The sequence below is a fragment of the Pocillopora damicornis genome, chromosome 4, assembly GCF_964200805.1.
Source record: "Pocillopora damicornis chromosome 4, jaPocDami1.2, whole genome shotgun sequence".
Classification (NCBI taxonomy): domain Eukaryota; kingdom Metazoa; phylum Cnidaria; class Anthozoa; order Scleractinia; family Pocilloporidae; genus Pocillopora; species Pocillopora damicornis.
The window spans coordinates 7,679,832-7,696,259 of NC_142673.1; the positions used below are offsets into that span (position 1 = coordinate 7,679,832).

At 35.9% G+C, this 16,428-nt stretch overlaps 1 protein-coding gene across 1 annotated transcript; it reads right to left on the reverse strand.

Annotated features, from left to right (window-relative positions):
• Positions 1 to 6,540: 6,540 nt before the first annotated feature.
• On the reverse strand, positions 6,541 to 8,485 carry LOC113680811 (uncharacterized). The gene is made up of 2 exons (XM_027197864.2): positions 8,340 to 8,485; positions 6,541 to 7,555 (listed from the first exon to the last, which is right to left on the reverse strand). Exons 1-2 carry the CDS (start codon positions 8,361 to 8,363, stop codon positions 7,067 to 7,069), a joined length of 513 nt encoding a protein of 170 aa, XP_027053665.2. The 5' UTR covers positions 8,364 to 8,485; the 3' UTR covers positions 6,541 to 7,066.
• Between the last annotated feature and the right edge of the window lie 7,943 nt (positions 8,486 to 16,428).

Consider the following 16,428-nt stretch of genomic DNA (forward strand, 5'->3'; position numbering starts at 1 on the left):
TTATTAAAATGGGCATGTATGTACTAATCTAATTCATCGTTTGATGAAGGAGCATCCATCATCGGTTTGTATTTTTCCGGCGAAGTCAATTTAAATCTGCTAAATCATTAACTAAAATTTCAACGAAGGTACAATATTATTCTTAGATAGGGACTGATTCTCAAAAAAAAACAGTACCACTCTCACCATATTCACGCGTGTTAACTTCTTGGATACAATGTCTTCGGTATTCTTCTCAAATGCTGTCAGATTTCACGGATGATTTTCATCTAAATATTGCTGTTTATATACCCCTCAAAATTAAAAATATACCAAAACCTCCTGCAGTGCCCTTGGGTTCACTACGCCATAGCGAACTATTTAGACCACCCGCTATTCTGAACCTTTTTTTCCTAAAAGGGTTCGAGTCAGTCAGGTTCAACTGCTGAATCAAACGTTCCGCTTAAAAACAAATCATTCAATGCTCATTTTTCACTAAGTAATTAAGATAAAATTACTGTATCTAAAAGTTGCCTTAAGATTGTTCATGTGTATGTGTGGGCGAAATATGTTTTATGCCACTCTCGGATAGCCTTCAAAATAATAAAGAGCTATACGTACGGGGAAGTGGATATATGAGGTTATTGCCTCATCGGTAGATATAGCACGCAGCTGTGCATGCAGACTGCTTGACGTCAGTGAATCACCGATCCATGAAAACAGGGAAAAGGGGGGTTTCGGAACGGTAGTAGAAAATTTTGAAGTAGAAATTTTTTAATAGGCTTGGATTGCGGACAGCTGCTGGTAGAATTATAAAGTTTTCGCTCCTAAAGCATGCCACATCACCCAACACATGGGCTCACAAATATATTCTAAAGCTTTTAAATACCTGTAGCCAAGTGACGTTTTTATTACTTGACCCACAACTTTACACAAAAAAATTGTGACAGAGGGTCTGTGACGCTTCGATTCGTTTTTACTTGGTTGCTCAGCACGTTATTTGTTTCGATTTTGATTTAAATAAAGATCATCATAACAGGAAGTGTTTAAGATTGTCAACTCAATTCACGAATTAGTTCCGAAAGACACCGGGTTAATCGCATATATACTACTTTGAGGTGTTTCGGCGAAAAAAAAGATTGCCCTTACTTTAGGTCTAGATTCGTTTTGTCAACTTTGAAATTCCCCTTTTCCATTACTGAGGACAACCATGCATGGTTTAATTGGTAAATGGCATAACAGGCTGGATGATGATGGGAATAAAGTGATTTTGTAAGTGTTTAATCAATACCCGAATAGAAAGAACTCAATTTTCAATTGACTTCTTCCGCAGCTTTTCTGTTTCTAAATTGGTTAACAATTGACGAAGGAAAATAGAAACATTGAAAAGGCAAATGACTGTGGTAACTGATTGTTATAATTGGTCGATTTATTTTTTATAACTTTGTTATATTCTGAAAGGAAGCCAAAAGGGAAAAAAGCTTTTCGCTAACGTTTAAACGCCCCAGTTAGCGATGAAACATTATTTATTCCCAGTTGTTGGCCTACAACTAAAATATTTTTAGTATTTTTCTAGCGTATATAAAGCTATGAGTTTACGACGAGAACCACTCTCCAGAAGTTGAGATAAAAGATTACTTTTTGCCAGAAGAACCCAAAGAAAGACAAAATGGTCCTCCATCTACATCAAGTAAGGTTTTCAATACTTTTTTTTCTTTTGAAATCTTTAGCCTGAGTTACGTTAAGGAAAAGCACTTTTGACCTATAGGTAAGTAACGTGGGTCAAAAAAGATGTGTTTGCCACATCAATGTATATTCGTCGAGTACAACTTTTGATTAAAAACTTTGTAATCTTGACATAACAGATTTTAAGCCTTAAAAAGAACTGGTGGAAAGTTACCGAGATGCCATACATTTTACTAACAGGCGGTTCTTCCTTTGCCTTTTTGCTGCTTTAAACTTCTCTTCCTTTCTCGGTTTTCTATTTTTTTTCTTTATTCTTGCTGAACACCGATGAAATAGATCCTTTCAGAATCATGCAATACAACAAAGAACTTAATGAAACGAATCAAATCTGAATCCCGCCGTGTTTCTGCGTTCTTTTTTAGATTCATTATTTCACAGTCGCCGTAATGTTGGCTCTCTCACTTGGTACCATTAACTATGTTGACGCCAGACCACAGTTAAGTCCAGTACCTTCTATGTCGGTTGTAAATGGAAGCGTCACTTGTGGAGCAATAGAGGCACAAATACTGTCACAAACACCCTTATCAGTTGCTAACTCGTGTACTAAGAAGGTCAGGGCTGTTCGTGTCTGCAACACACTTGTAGTGCACCATGAATGCAAAAGAAATCTTCATTGTTCACGGCCGACGACCGTAGCGTACGACTTCAGTTGCTTAAAACAGAATCTGTCTTGCGGGTTCACTATCAGCTGTTGCGACGCAAATCGACCAAGAAAAAGTCCTGGAAAGTGATTATTTTTCTCCTTCTTATGGATATGACTGAAAGTTTTTGGATGACTAGAAGCATATTATGCTACTATATGGCAGAAAAAAATTAAGAATGTAAGATGTATGAACTTTAGGCTTTAAACTTAACGTGAGAATCTGTTCAGGCTCATTATTTAGTGCAAATAAATATTTAAACCTTCATTTCAATTTGCAACGTTTTTCTGCGGTAACGATTTGTAACCCATTTTTCGTGCGCATTTCGATAATCAGTCCTCAGCAACACACTTGTAGTGCACCATGAATGCAAAAATAAGCTGCATTGTCCACGACCGACCACTGCAACTTATGACTTCATTTGCTCAAAAAAGAATCTGTCTTGTGTGTTTGCTATTAGCTGTTGCGAGACAAATCAAACACGACAGACAACAAGAAAATGAATGAATAATTTCCTCGGTAGCGTTATCACTATTAAATGTATTTGTCGACCAAAAGCATATCATGTCATAATACAATGGACAAAAAGAGAATGTTTAAGAATATTCCAATAACAAGTTTCAAATTTAACAGGCAGGTCTGTTCCAGACCATTGGCATAGAACAGATAAGTATTTTGACCTTACTTGCGAATTTTTCCTGTCATGACTTGTAATGTTTTCCCCAGACTTCCTAGTTAAATCTTACTGATGTAGACTTTGATTGCATTTTAAATTTATCGAAACTATTGTTTTCCTCATCATTGGAACGAATCACCTATTAAAAATAACTGTACTTTCAATAGTGATATGGCAAATGAGTTGGAATCCTTACATAAATTTAAGTATTATAATAAAATGGACTTACGTCGCGAATCCAGACGATCATACTCATCTATGAATAGATTCACCTTGATGACCTTTTTAATAAATCCAAGATTTTAGCATTTTATGCAAGAAACATCGAGAATTTGGAGGTTACTTGCGCTCGTTGTTACTGAGTATGTTATTGACAAGAAACATGCACATGATCAAGTCATTAGATCACAATGGACAATTGTATAGTTGGGTTTTTTTAGGTCAGTTATTTAGAGATGGATCACTCGATTTCTGCCAGGGGAGTAAAAAGGTCTTAAATCTAAAAGTAGAGCAAAACGTGCTATTGCAAGAGATCTCTTTACTGATTAAATACCATCAAACTTTATCAATTGACGCATATTCCTTAACTTCTCTACAGTACTGAGGCAAAATTCACGGTAAGGTAAAGAATTATAGTGGGAATTTAATTCAGCGAAAGTTGAGAACATTTACTCAGCAACGTTAGCAACAGGAATTCAACGAATCCATCAATTTGTAGTTTTAGTACTTACGGCGTTTAACAGAAGATGGTGGGGTAGTTACCGTTTAAATTGGTTACAGCAGGGGAAAGAACTAAAAGATTCTTTGAGAAATTCAATTAAAAATCCAGAGAGCAACGGACCCTTTCGCAAGGCAAGAGCCTCACTGTCTCTCCTCAGGACATCTCGGTTCTTTTTTCTTGCATTATTTTCTGTCCGCTGGAACAGGTCAGAAATGATCTATACTTTCAAACTGATACTGTACTTTTTCAAGATATTTGCTTCGGCTTTATGCCGGCCCCAAGCAGAGTAAGAAAAAAATTTCAGCCAGCTCATGATGTAATGATTAAGAAAATGATTAACGAAGAGAGTGAATAAAATAATGGAACATAGAAAAAGAAGAAATCTCAATGAAGATGCTGTGGTCCAAATTATCTTTAAAATTTCAACTTAAGTATTGAAAAGATCACGTCGACCATTAAGGGAAAACCATCGTTATTCTCTTAAGTAGAAGAATTAAATTTAGAAGCAAGTTTTAATCCATTTGGGCGCGATGTCCGATCAAATAATTAAAAGCACTTCCTTGGAGAACGAGCAATATCCGAAAATACACCTAAAACGCTAAATAAGCATCATTTCATTTTGTCCAAGACATGAAAAAAGTAAGAGAGTACACCAGTTTTCATGCAAACGTACAAGTTGTTTCCTTCTATAAGACTCACAAGGAAAGGTAAAATCAACAGTATTCATATTAAGTTATTTTAATCTTCAATCGATTCTGAAGTTTGCACAGGTAATTTGTTGAAAAAGCGTCGTTTTCAACTACGAAAAAAAGGAAAAAAATTTGATTTACATGAACCTTTTTTGTGATTTCTTCTATGGGTGTTGGGTTGATCAGCTTTATGACCAGCAGAGGATAACATAAACTTTCTATAAAATATTTGTTTTCTTACTCAAATATCATTTTCTCCAGTCTCATAAAATTCTCTCCCAGTTTTGTTTTTCAATCAATACATTTTTCAAGTTATTTATGTGAAAATTTGTACTCAAACATTTCGATGCGTAGCCTTTGGCTCTGAGGGCCAGCTTTACAGCAATTATTTTAAAAAGTTTTTGCCAAACTTGAAGTCCTTGTAATAAGCGACATCGCCTTGCAGTTTGATGATAATATTGTCATAGAGATTTTAAAAAGTCACGATAATTCTGTATCTTCATAAACAATGATATAATCATTACTTAGCACAATTTTCAAAATAGTTTCCTTAACACTGCATATTAATACTTTTATTTTCTTTAAGAGAACGTCAAATTTTAAGCTAAAATGTAGCCAGAGATGGAAATTTACTGAAGAGAGAGGTTTTCCTAATTTAAAACTCTCAGATGGATTGAGATAGCAAAGTACTTCATCTTTTCAATTAAAATCAATATTGATATGAGCAAACATAGGTATTTAAAGCGTTACGTGAATTCTCTTCCTTATATAAGTTAGTTAAAATCAAATATCTATTGATTGCGTTCCTTCAAAAGCAGAAAAATGTTTTTTCTTCAGACTCTTTTAAAAGGAAACAACATTTTACCTCAGTAGTCACAAAAAGCCGCCATTTTGAATGTAGGTGCACAAAGCGCAAGTGAAATCATACACAGCAAAGATTTGCAATGCAGAACCATTGACGATGCATATTTTCCTAAGAAGCCTGACTCGACAAAAATAGTGAAATATCATCAATATTATTGCATGCTACCGTTTTGATTATCTTTATCACTTCCTACTTATAATCTAAAAAAAAGTATTTAGATCCATCCCGTGATATTACCAACAAGAGAGTGGGTTGCATCGGGGACTAATATTTCCCTGATATCAGCTCTCTTTCCTTAAATTTTTCATAATCCCTGAAGTTATACTCAATTCAGTGGAAACTTTTTTGTATTTTGGGCAGCCCTTTGCTCCATTAAAAGGTTTGAATACCATCCTATTCCTTTTCTTTTCCCTTCAGTTGCCGTGCGTTTCATAATGGTCCCGTATAGGTTTAGCGAGAAGAATAGGCTAGATTCTCCTACGTTATGTTGGTCACGTCAATGTGTAATAGCAAACCTAGAACATTACTATTGCTCACGATGATCTCTCATCTGTAAGCAATGCTGCTTTTGGAAATGCCTGTGGTAATTCGATTTCAAAAAAATTTTTGCAAGCTCACTAGTCAATTGCTGTATAATTTTGAGCTTTTAAGTTGTATAAGCATATAAACATATGCTATATCAATTTGATATTCATAGGCGGTAGTTCGTTTAACTTAATTCATATACATATCTGGTGAAGAAAATGCCTGAAGCCAGATGATTGTAATTAGATACAAAGTATTCCTTTGTCGTCCTAATTAGGTAATATGTGAGAAGGGAATTAAATACAACGAAGCTTATCCTTTCTCCTAATTTTTTGTCTTTCCCAATTTTTACTGTTTTCAAAATGAGTATTTTCAGAATTTCCTTTCGCCATTCTCAATAGAAATCGGACTAAACTAATAAAAGCAAAATTGGAAATATGAAAATTAGGTAATATGTGCGAAGCAAATTAAATCAACGATGCTTATCATTTCTCCTAAATTTTTTGTCTTTCCCAATTTTTACTATTTTTAAGATGAGTCTTTTCAGAATTGTCTTATGCTATTCCAAATAAAAATCGGACTAAACTAAAGCAAATTTGGAAATATGAAAGTTAGAAAGAATAGGTCGGCAGATTTTAAGTCAAGATAAATGAGAGAATTCTAAAGAAAGTACGTTAGATAACGAGAGGAACACAACATTTGAAGAATGTTCTGTTTTAATGTATCTTAAAACTGCTTTCTCCTTAAATTAAAGTTTGAAGTAAGCTTCCTCATTAAAACTTCAAAGAGGTAGATAAAAGTAAAAGTTTTGCTACAAGTACAGCCACCTCGATATTGATTGATTGCGCTAAATTCAAAATGACGCACACCTTTTCTCACTGTAAATTCTTCCCAAAATATGGTCGATAAATAAACTAGAAATTATAGAAAATACACGAGGAGTAGTTGGCAAGAAGGTTCCTGCACAGAAATCAAGACAGGCAGAGATAATTACATGATCATGGTGTCACCGAACAGATTTTCGTCTTCTCTGAAATGGAACCTAATTGAAACATAGCTTACTAAACTGCGAATACAGTTATCACGATAAACAAAGATCTTTTCTACGCCACAGACTTTTGATTACAAACTTTTGTTTATTACCAAATAAAAACAAAATGTCGTGAATAATGTATCAAATAACAAACTGAGAATTGGTTAAAAAGCCAACAGTTAGTCCTCCATCTACAAGACAAAGGCGACTTCCAGTGTCTTTTCCGTCCACATCCAGTAGTCACTGCATTTGTTAAATAATACCTGATGAGTGTACATCACGGGCTTACAGCGTGCATCACAACCATCACAAGTGGCTTTGCTCAGAAACCTCGGAACGGTGTTAACAAAATCAACAACTGTCATGTTGAATGGACATCTATCGGAACTACGCTGCTTAACGGAGGAGCGGAGGTCTCTCCTGTTCTTTCCAGGAGTCTTTGATAAAGGCGGTACAATTATTTGTTGAGGTGCTGGAGGATTTGATGGTGGCACGATGAGGTAACCATTCCGGTGAATGAAGCGCAGAACGTCACTTGCGAAGGAAGCGTTTGTGCGTCGAACAGTACCTGCACCGGCTATCTGGAGACACTTTGCAAGACCTCTCCAGGTTTTTAACTTTTGTTTTCTTTTAGACGACATTACAAAACAAGTACTGGCTAAAAGGATCCCCAAGACAATCTGTAAATGAGTAAATGAAAATCTGCATTTAAGCGCATTGTGTGATCTCTAACAAGAGTAGTCCTGGAAAGGCCTGCTATTGGGAATAGTGACAAACGTTTCGATAAGTGGCTGGAACTGAAATTCATCTGCAGAGTCAAATCAAAAGTTCATAGAGAGTGAAATTTTAGAGGAAACCTCGAATGTTATCACTTTTCGGCAACATGTTTGGGCTGCAAAACTCAAGAGGTGTTCCTCAGTTTATTCAAAGCTTCTTAATTGCATTTATCTGTGTTTGTCTTGTGTCTGTGTTCGTTTTCTCAGCCGAATAAACATATATCTGAGGTGGGAATACTTTTGTGTGTAAACATGAGACACTTATTTAAACTAATTCTGCTGTATACCTCTACCTTAATTGCTAAACACTTGGCATCACATCAATCGAAAGATTCAATCATGTTTACTTGCTCACGAAGAATGATGCGATGAGAAAGGGAACGATGAGTCAACAACAGCGTTTGATAAAAATTGCCCAACTGTATGGATCTTAGTTCAAACTTCAAAAATTAGATAAACTTTACTACCTCTGGTTAAGAGCTATCATTGAATAACAGGAGGTGCAACAATCTCTTCTTACTGAGTTTTAGATAAGCGTATCTAACGCTTTCAGTTAACAAATTTGTCAGTCAGTTTGAGCGATTGTTGTACAAGAACAAAGAGTGGAAATATAAAGATGAAATCTAACTTCAATGTAAATTACTTGGTTCAAAGGAAATTACTTGTCCAAAATATATTCTAAACTTACCACAAAAAGGGCTTTAGAAGACATCGTTCAAAGCCTGGGTAACTGTTAGTTGACGACTTCAAGTTCTCGGCGATCGATTCAGTGAAAGCGTGGTCGACGACTAAGTTTGTAGTCTGAATTTTGGCGTGGTCGACGACTAAATTTGTAGTCTGAATTTTGGCCGATATTGGTGCGCCAATGGCTTTTTCTTCCTTTTATGAACTATACGTCATTTTTAAACGATATATTTAGTCGAAAGAAGAATTCACTGGCTCAGCAAGTTTGTAATTACAGAGATAGTTGACGGTTTCGAAACGAAACTACCCAAACGATGATTAAGCAAGACACGCAGCGGTGTCTTTTCTTTTCTAATGAGTTAGTAGATTATTTTAGGTTAAAAATAGTTATTGTGGAAAGCAAAAGCAGAGAAAATAAAAACCTCTCGAAAACTCAATGCACATGTTCCAAAATGTAAATTAAAACAATGTTTAGAACTCTAGTGTCATTAGGAATCCGCTCTGTTTGAGAATCCCTTAAAGCATAAGCCACTGAAAACCTCCAATTAAGAGTAATTAGGGGTTTCCCCGAGGTGAGTACTTGACATCAGAGTTGTACTGCACGAGAATTCGAAGACAAGGAGTGCCACGCACAATTCAACTTAAGTGCCCACTAAAAGAGGAACAGTTGTGAAATGACATGGATTGTGAAACGATAAAACAATCAATGCGCAAGGAAAAAACTCAGGTGTTACCTTTCACCGCTGTATGATCGACATTCCTGCGGTTAGACGTACTTTGGAGTCTACCAAAACGTGAACTGAATATGTAACTAGGTGGAATTTCTACTTCCTTCTTTCAGCTGGTCTAAAGAACGAAAAAACGTCCTTCCATCTTTTTCCTTTTCTAAGAGAACATCTGCTTCCGTTCTGTGATCATAAAGTGCGCGATTATAATCATGCATGCGATTACCGACAATTGCATGTATCATTATACATAAAACTGTGTTTCTGAGATCTGATCAACTTGCTTTCAAGACTAATGTAAGTTGCGGTCGTTACTTCTTTGACCATCATGTAAAGCGCGTGTTGAAGAAATTCGTCTCTCATCCTCACACTATAACACTGATATTGTCCTGTTTCTTCATCCGTTCATTTCTATTGTCATGATTGTGAATTAACATGCTCTGAACATTCTGATGATACTCTGTCATTATGTCGTAGCGCTTGCTTGCATTATAAGCAGTAGCAATAACGAAGAAAACTACAAATAGAGATAAATGACTTAATAGATAAAAACAAAACAAAAAGGAAAAAGAACCTGCGAAGGCGCAGGTGCTCATCCACAGATTTTATCTCTGTAGGAATAGGAGAGGTATTTACCAACTCCACGAAGCAGATAAACTCGTGTAAAAATCAGAAAGAAACGTCACAGCCATCACAAAGAGAATCCATTCGAGAATGCTGTTTGTTTTTAAAACGAAATTATAAATGGATACTAATTTATTTCATCACTGCAATCTCTCGATCCCATCATGGCTACTACTTGCTCCTTCAAAAAAGGCTAAACATTCCTGCAAAATTGTCTTCTAATCATAAGAAAACCTCGGTCACCAAATCAGGCAGAAAGTATTGAAAAGCAGAAATACCTAATTTAGGCGAACAAAGCAATGAAGCGGTGTCTCTTACTCTTTGATGAGTCGCTGGTGAGTTTAAGCAATACTTAACTTCGCGTGAGAGTATATTGTGAGTATGGTCCTCGACATTAATAGCCCTTAATTGCTTGCCTTTTTTGTGCCCTCTCGAACCAATTTATTTGAAGTATGCCGCAAAATCATTTGGAGTGTGTTGTCAATTCAAATACCTAGCCGACTTACGTGGGCTTGTTCCTACCAAGGGACTCATTAAAGACCTTTTGGTTACTCTTTTAAGTCACGCAAGCATTAGATTCCTGACACCCTGGGATGTTGGTAATGTTTTACGAGCTGGCTGTAAGTATTTTCTGTAATCTGAAATATTGCATTCCATAAAGGCAAAGCTCAATGATAAAAAGTTAAATTTCTCAGTCCTACTGACATATAACTTCCGTACCATAGGGTGACTTTTTCCCCTTCGCACCATGACAATAGTATATATCGTAACACTGATTTTTATCTTCATACCAAGTGATAAATATCCATATTTACCCGAATTAATTTCTTTAATTAATTCCTATATCCACAACCGAGAGTCATCCCTTATCATGCTATTTAACCCTATTTAATCGTAAACGTCGGTATGTTCACCATCTCAGCTACGTCTTTAGTTGCTTACGTCAGTTCCAACCATCGTGGCACGCATGTATTCATTACGCCAAATACTTGAACTTGACTTCTAAAAATACTTATATTTATAAGGTTTTGAAAACCCATTGTCAAGCGTGGGTGACTAATGTTTTACTGATGATGTGTGTAATATGGTAGATTAACGTCTCATCGAAAGTCATGATGCAACATTCTAATAAGACAACTTTCTCTCATTTTGCAGTCGTTTCATATCTTCTTCCTAGCCTATTAGCCAGGCCTCTTACTGCAGCTGGTCACAATGCTCGACGCTGTTTACAAAAATGCGCAAGATTGGTTGCAAACAGCGAAAGCCAGGTGAAAGAAAGCCTGATTCAACAAAAACGGGAAAAAATCGTTGACATCACACTGCATCCTATTGTTTTGACATCCTATGTCAATACCATCATAGAGTAGGAAGTATTAGATAAGATCGAAGACTGAAAATAATGCGTTTAATTATATGACTAAACACTTGCCGATAAAAGCCAGCTAAACTTTCAATACGAAAATGCGAAGACCACTGGAAGCAACGAAGGAGACGGAGAAGAGAGTAAGCTGGACTGAAGATTAGCAACAATGTGGAAACTATTCATCCCAGTAAGCTTCGTCTCTTTATCTTATATTCTACTTTTTTTCTCTTTTACATATATCTTTTCATTTAGAGCCTTTTGTAGTGGGCTTCCCAAAATTAATCACCTGGTAAGTTCTATTCCGGTTTATATAGGTGATTACTATCGTTAGATCATTCATTTTCTAAGAGCATCAGCTTTGCAAATGAAAATTTCACTTCAATCAGCAAAGCTTGGTATACATAAACGTGTCATCGCTGAACATATCTGGAAATGATGCTCGTAATATGCAAAGGAAGAAATAGTGCTTCGGGAAATTTCAATTCCACGAATTTTCGCGATAATCTAGTAGTACTTGCACGTTATTTATATCATGACAAAAACGGATGACATCGCAATTTTTTCCTCTGTCGACTCCGACAAAAAAAGTACAACTTAATACAAATTTAATTGATTGTGCCTTTGAAGGCATGTACTGTTTATCAACTTTTCTGTGCAATAGGTATTATCCAAATAATCTAATTTCCCCATTTTCATCTCTTTTTACTCTCGTTGACGTGGGGTTTATACGCATTTCAGGGAATTTTTCTATATTAAATTCTACGTGCTATAATTATAATTAGGAGCTATTAAATTTTATAATCTAACGCCCCGCAGCGTTAGAAGAGTTCGACTGTTCACTAAGAAAATATCTGTTTGTTTGTTTTTTCGTGTGCTTTGTTTTACGGGAGAAGGATGGGGGAGGAGTCAGCTTTTTTACAGGCTTCAAAAAAACTCTTATGTTCTCAAGCTGGTAAATCGTGTGTTTTATGCTCTTTAGAAAACACACATTTTTTTCGCCTATACTATAAATTGGAAGAGGAAGAATTCACTGGCTCAGCAAGTTTGTAACTATGAAGAAAGCGGAAAAGTAAATTCATCTGACGGTTTCGAATCAAAACTATCGAAAATATGTTTAAGAAAGACACTCAAGGGATGTCTTTTCGTTCCTAGGGAGTTATTTGTTTATTTATTGTTAAAAATGAAAAAGGGAAAAGAAAAACCTCCTCGAGGCTCAGAGTGTATACTCTAAAACCGAATAAAAAACAGTGTTCGGAACTTCAGGTGTCATTGTGTCTGCTATCTGTGGGAGCCCCTCTCAGTGAGAACCCCTCAAAGCATGTGCTCCCAAAAAGCCTTGAAATAAGAATAATAAGAGCTTTCCCTTACATCAGAGTCTTTACTGCACGAGAATTAAAAGACAAAAAATGACGTGCACAATTTAACTCAAGTGCCTACTAAAAGGGGAACAGAGTTAGCGACTTAAGTTGAACTTAGAGATCGATACGAAACTTTCTTGATACCGAGAGATGACATGGAACGTGATACGTTCAAAACAATCAATGTGCAAGGGAATATCCCACGCAGAGTTAACGGCATTGACTGCACAGTTTTTGTTGATTGAGCTTCTTGTCCTGTGCCTAACTATAGCGTCCGATATATGATCAACATTCCTGCGGTGAGACGTACATTTCAAGTGGATTCCATCAAAACGTGAACTGAATATGTAACTAGGTGGAAGGTGTACTTCCTTCCTTCAGCTGTTCTAAAGAGAGGACAACATGTCATCTCACCTTTTTGCTCTTCAGTTAAGTACCTCGAAATTGAGACGGCAGCAAAAAACGAAAAACGTCTCTGAGATCTGACTCACTTGCTCTAGTAAAGAATGATGTTAATTGCGATGCTATAACGTCGACCATCGCGCGTCTGTTAATTTAAGGTGTGCCGCCAATTTATTTGAAATATGTATACAGCCGACTTATGTATTTTCTTTGCCCTATCAAGGGACTCATTAAAAATCTTTCGACTTCTCCTTTACGTCACGCTACATTTAAAATGCTGACAGCCTGGCCTCATTTGCTTTTTTTGTCGAGTTAACGAAAGTTTTATGTTCTTTGAAATATCAAATTCAATAGAGGCATGCCTAAATAAAAAAGATTAATTTCTCACTCTTACCAACAGTATACTTTCACTGGCAATTTACTGTACCCTAACTTTTTCCTTCTCCGTTGGGAACACCTCACAATAGCGGAACTCGGTTTTTTTAATCTTAATACCACGTGATAATTATCCTTTATTATAAGAATTATTGGATTAATTCGTATATCCACGACCGTTAGCCATTCTTAATAAAACCATTTTGCCCTATTTAAACGTAAGTGCCTGTAAGGAACCCATTTCGGTTATATGTTCAGCCGCTTAAATCAGTTCCAATCGTTGTGGCACGCGTGTTGACATTACTTCGAATACTTAGACAATATTTCTGTAATTACGCCAAATTTTGGCAAGAAGTGCGGCATTGCTTGACTAATAATGCTTTCATGCTTATGGTTTCGAAAGCGTGTTGTCAGGCGAGGGCGTTTCAAAGTTTACCAGAGCAACGTAAAGTATACCGTAGTATAGTTAGTAATATATTTAAGTGTTCTTATTATTTACAAATTGTAATGTGTTTAATGTTTGTTTAAAAATCCTATAAGTTAGCCAGGGAGTACCTATTTGGAAAAAATGAAAGGTAGATATTCTGATAAGGACCGGATGTCGCTGTTGGAGGAAAGGATGCGAGACTACCTCAATAAAAACTCTGTAAATATGTTCTCGAAAATTTTTCCAGCCAGAATTTCGTTATGTTTGTGTTTCTATATGTGTGTATTTGTGTGTTTTGCACCTTTCAGATCCCTCTTAACCTTTACATCTGTTAAATCAATTGTTAGCAGCCTCCCACAGAATGCTCCCCTTCAGATTATTACTGAAGACGAATTACGATGGGCTCTTGTGATTTCAAAATGTTATCTTTGAATGTAAGAGGCTTGAGTAACTTAAAGAAACGACGTTCAATATTTGCATGGTGTAGAAAACAAAATGCGAATAAAATTTTTCTTCAAAAATGCATTCCACGCGCGATAAAGAGAACAAATGGAAAACTGAATGTGGCGTTCCTTTAGAGCTCGCTCATGGGAGCAATAATGCAAAAGGTGTTGTGATCTTATCACGAAATGGTTTTGATTGTAAAATAAAACAAAATTTCGTGGATCCTGCCGGTAGATATATTGGTGTTCAAGCACAAATTAACGATGAAAATTATTATTCATTTAACGTTTACGGTCCAAACAATGATAATCAAGCTGCACAATTTTATGATCATCTCCTTGCCGTCCTGAAAAAAAAGACCTCGCTTATGAAACCAGAGGTTATTGGAAGGGACTTTAACTGTCCAATGAATCCGATGTTAGATAAACAAGGTGGGATAATAAGGACCAGAAAGAAAATCGTTGAAGGTATTGAAGAAATTTAAATGACCTTTAATTTGCATGATATTTTGTTAAATGATAAAATTACAATTATAGTTAATCTACAATATCGTAAGGGTTTTCTGTATTGGTGTTAGAAAGAAAAGGAATGGAAATATTATATTATTCTAAGTCATTTAATGTAAATTATAAAAAGGGCAGGTTGATTACTTCGTACGCCTTCTTGGCGGTCTTATCTTAAAGGTTGAGTTTAATCACGTTCTTCTTGTGAGTTTGGCCGCGTTCACCTAGTGAGTTGAATCACGTTTTCTTGATCGTGAGGTTGACATGGAACTCGTGATAAGCCGTGTTCTTAAATAAGTTAATTTGTTAGTCCAGGAAGAGTAAATCTCCCTGGCAATAGGTCGCGTTCGACGCCTTCGGTTCCCAGAGGTAATTTAAGGGTAAACAGGTGATGCCCCTCATGTTTTCTCAACAAGAAGCAATTTGGGGGCGGTACTTGTGAGCGCCTTTCTTCTTTAACTCTTGTGACCAAGATGTTGTTATGTAACAATCTTTAAAGGTGATTTTCTCTTAAGATACACTTTTAGGTATAAATAACACTCTACACCAAGGTTATTTTTAATTTTTATATTGTCGATCTCGTTTCTGTTCTGGCCGATCTCAACCGTAAAGATATGAAAATTAGGGAAGAAATTGATTTTGTAACTGCGTAGACAACCCTAAGGTGCTTACTCAGTATGTGGGAACTATAAGACGTAGTCAAGCGTGATTCGCTAGTTGAGATGGTACGATGACGACACAAGAAGATCGACGGCTTAGAAATGTCATCCGCAGTGACACCTTTATAAGCGGAGACACTAGTTTTCCCTGAGAGATTGAAGCTAGTCCCCATTGTAGCAACTTGAGAAGAGGAGCAAATAAAGAAGGATCAACCAACCACAAACGAGTGTTAGAGAAATCAATTCTAACAATTTGGAGTTTTCGATCCCCTATAAAGTTGCAAGTGAAACTTATATCTGGCCTTTTCAAAATAAATTATTAAATAACATTCTGTTAACAAATACCAAATTATTCCAAATTGGGTTAATTGTGTAGGAGAAGTGTTCCTTTAGCGCAATTTACAAAGAATACCTATAGCAATGAGCATCTCTTTTATGACTGCTCCTATGTGCGCGTCTTTTGGAAGAGGTTTTGCAATTGGTGGTCTAATATTCTGAGTTAAAACCTAAGCTTATCTGTCAAAGATGTTATTGTTGGTATTTAAATAGAAAAGATATATTAAGCTATCTGATAATTCTAAGTAAACTATGTATATGGGATTGTAGAAGAAACAAATCAGTCCCAAAGTTCAATCTGTTTCTACACAAATTAAAGTAGAAGCCAAGCAAGAGACTGAAAGGCTCATTGCCACAAGAAATAAGAAACTTCAAGACTTAAGGAAAGGATGGGAACCATTATCGTGATATTTTTCATATTTATCTATTTTGTTTTATACCACACGGAGAGAATATGTAGTTGACTCATTCAAAGTCAGTACTACTTTTTTTTTTCTCTTTTTTTGTTGACGAACTTAAGCTCCGAAATGTAACTGAAGGATCTGAATTGTGTCTATGTTGTGCTGTAGTCTACCTCTCATAAAATGTAAAAGGCCTCACCTAATGTGAGTAAATATTATTTAGTATGTAGAGTAAGCTAATTATTGATTTAAAATTCGTAATGCAATTAGGGTAAGCAGCATATAATTTGTGATGTAAGCTAGTTTAAGAGAAAAGTCCTTCTGTAAGTGGTCCTAAACGTGAGAATCGATAAGTATAAATAGATATAGGGGTAGTAATGTAAGTAACGTGTGCATTGTTAGTATCGTAATTACTGTAAGTGTTTTTACGTAGTGTTAGTATTTCTCTGTTGTATGAAAGTTAAAAGCTAGTCAAT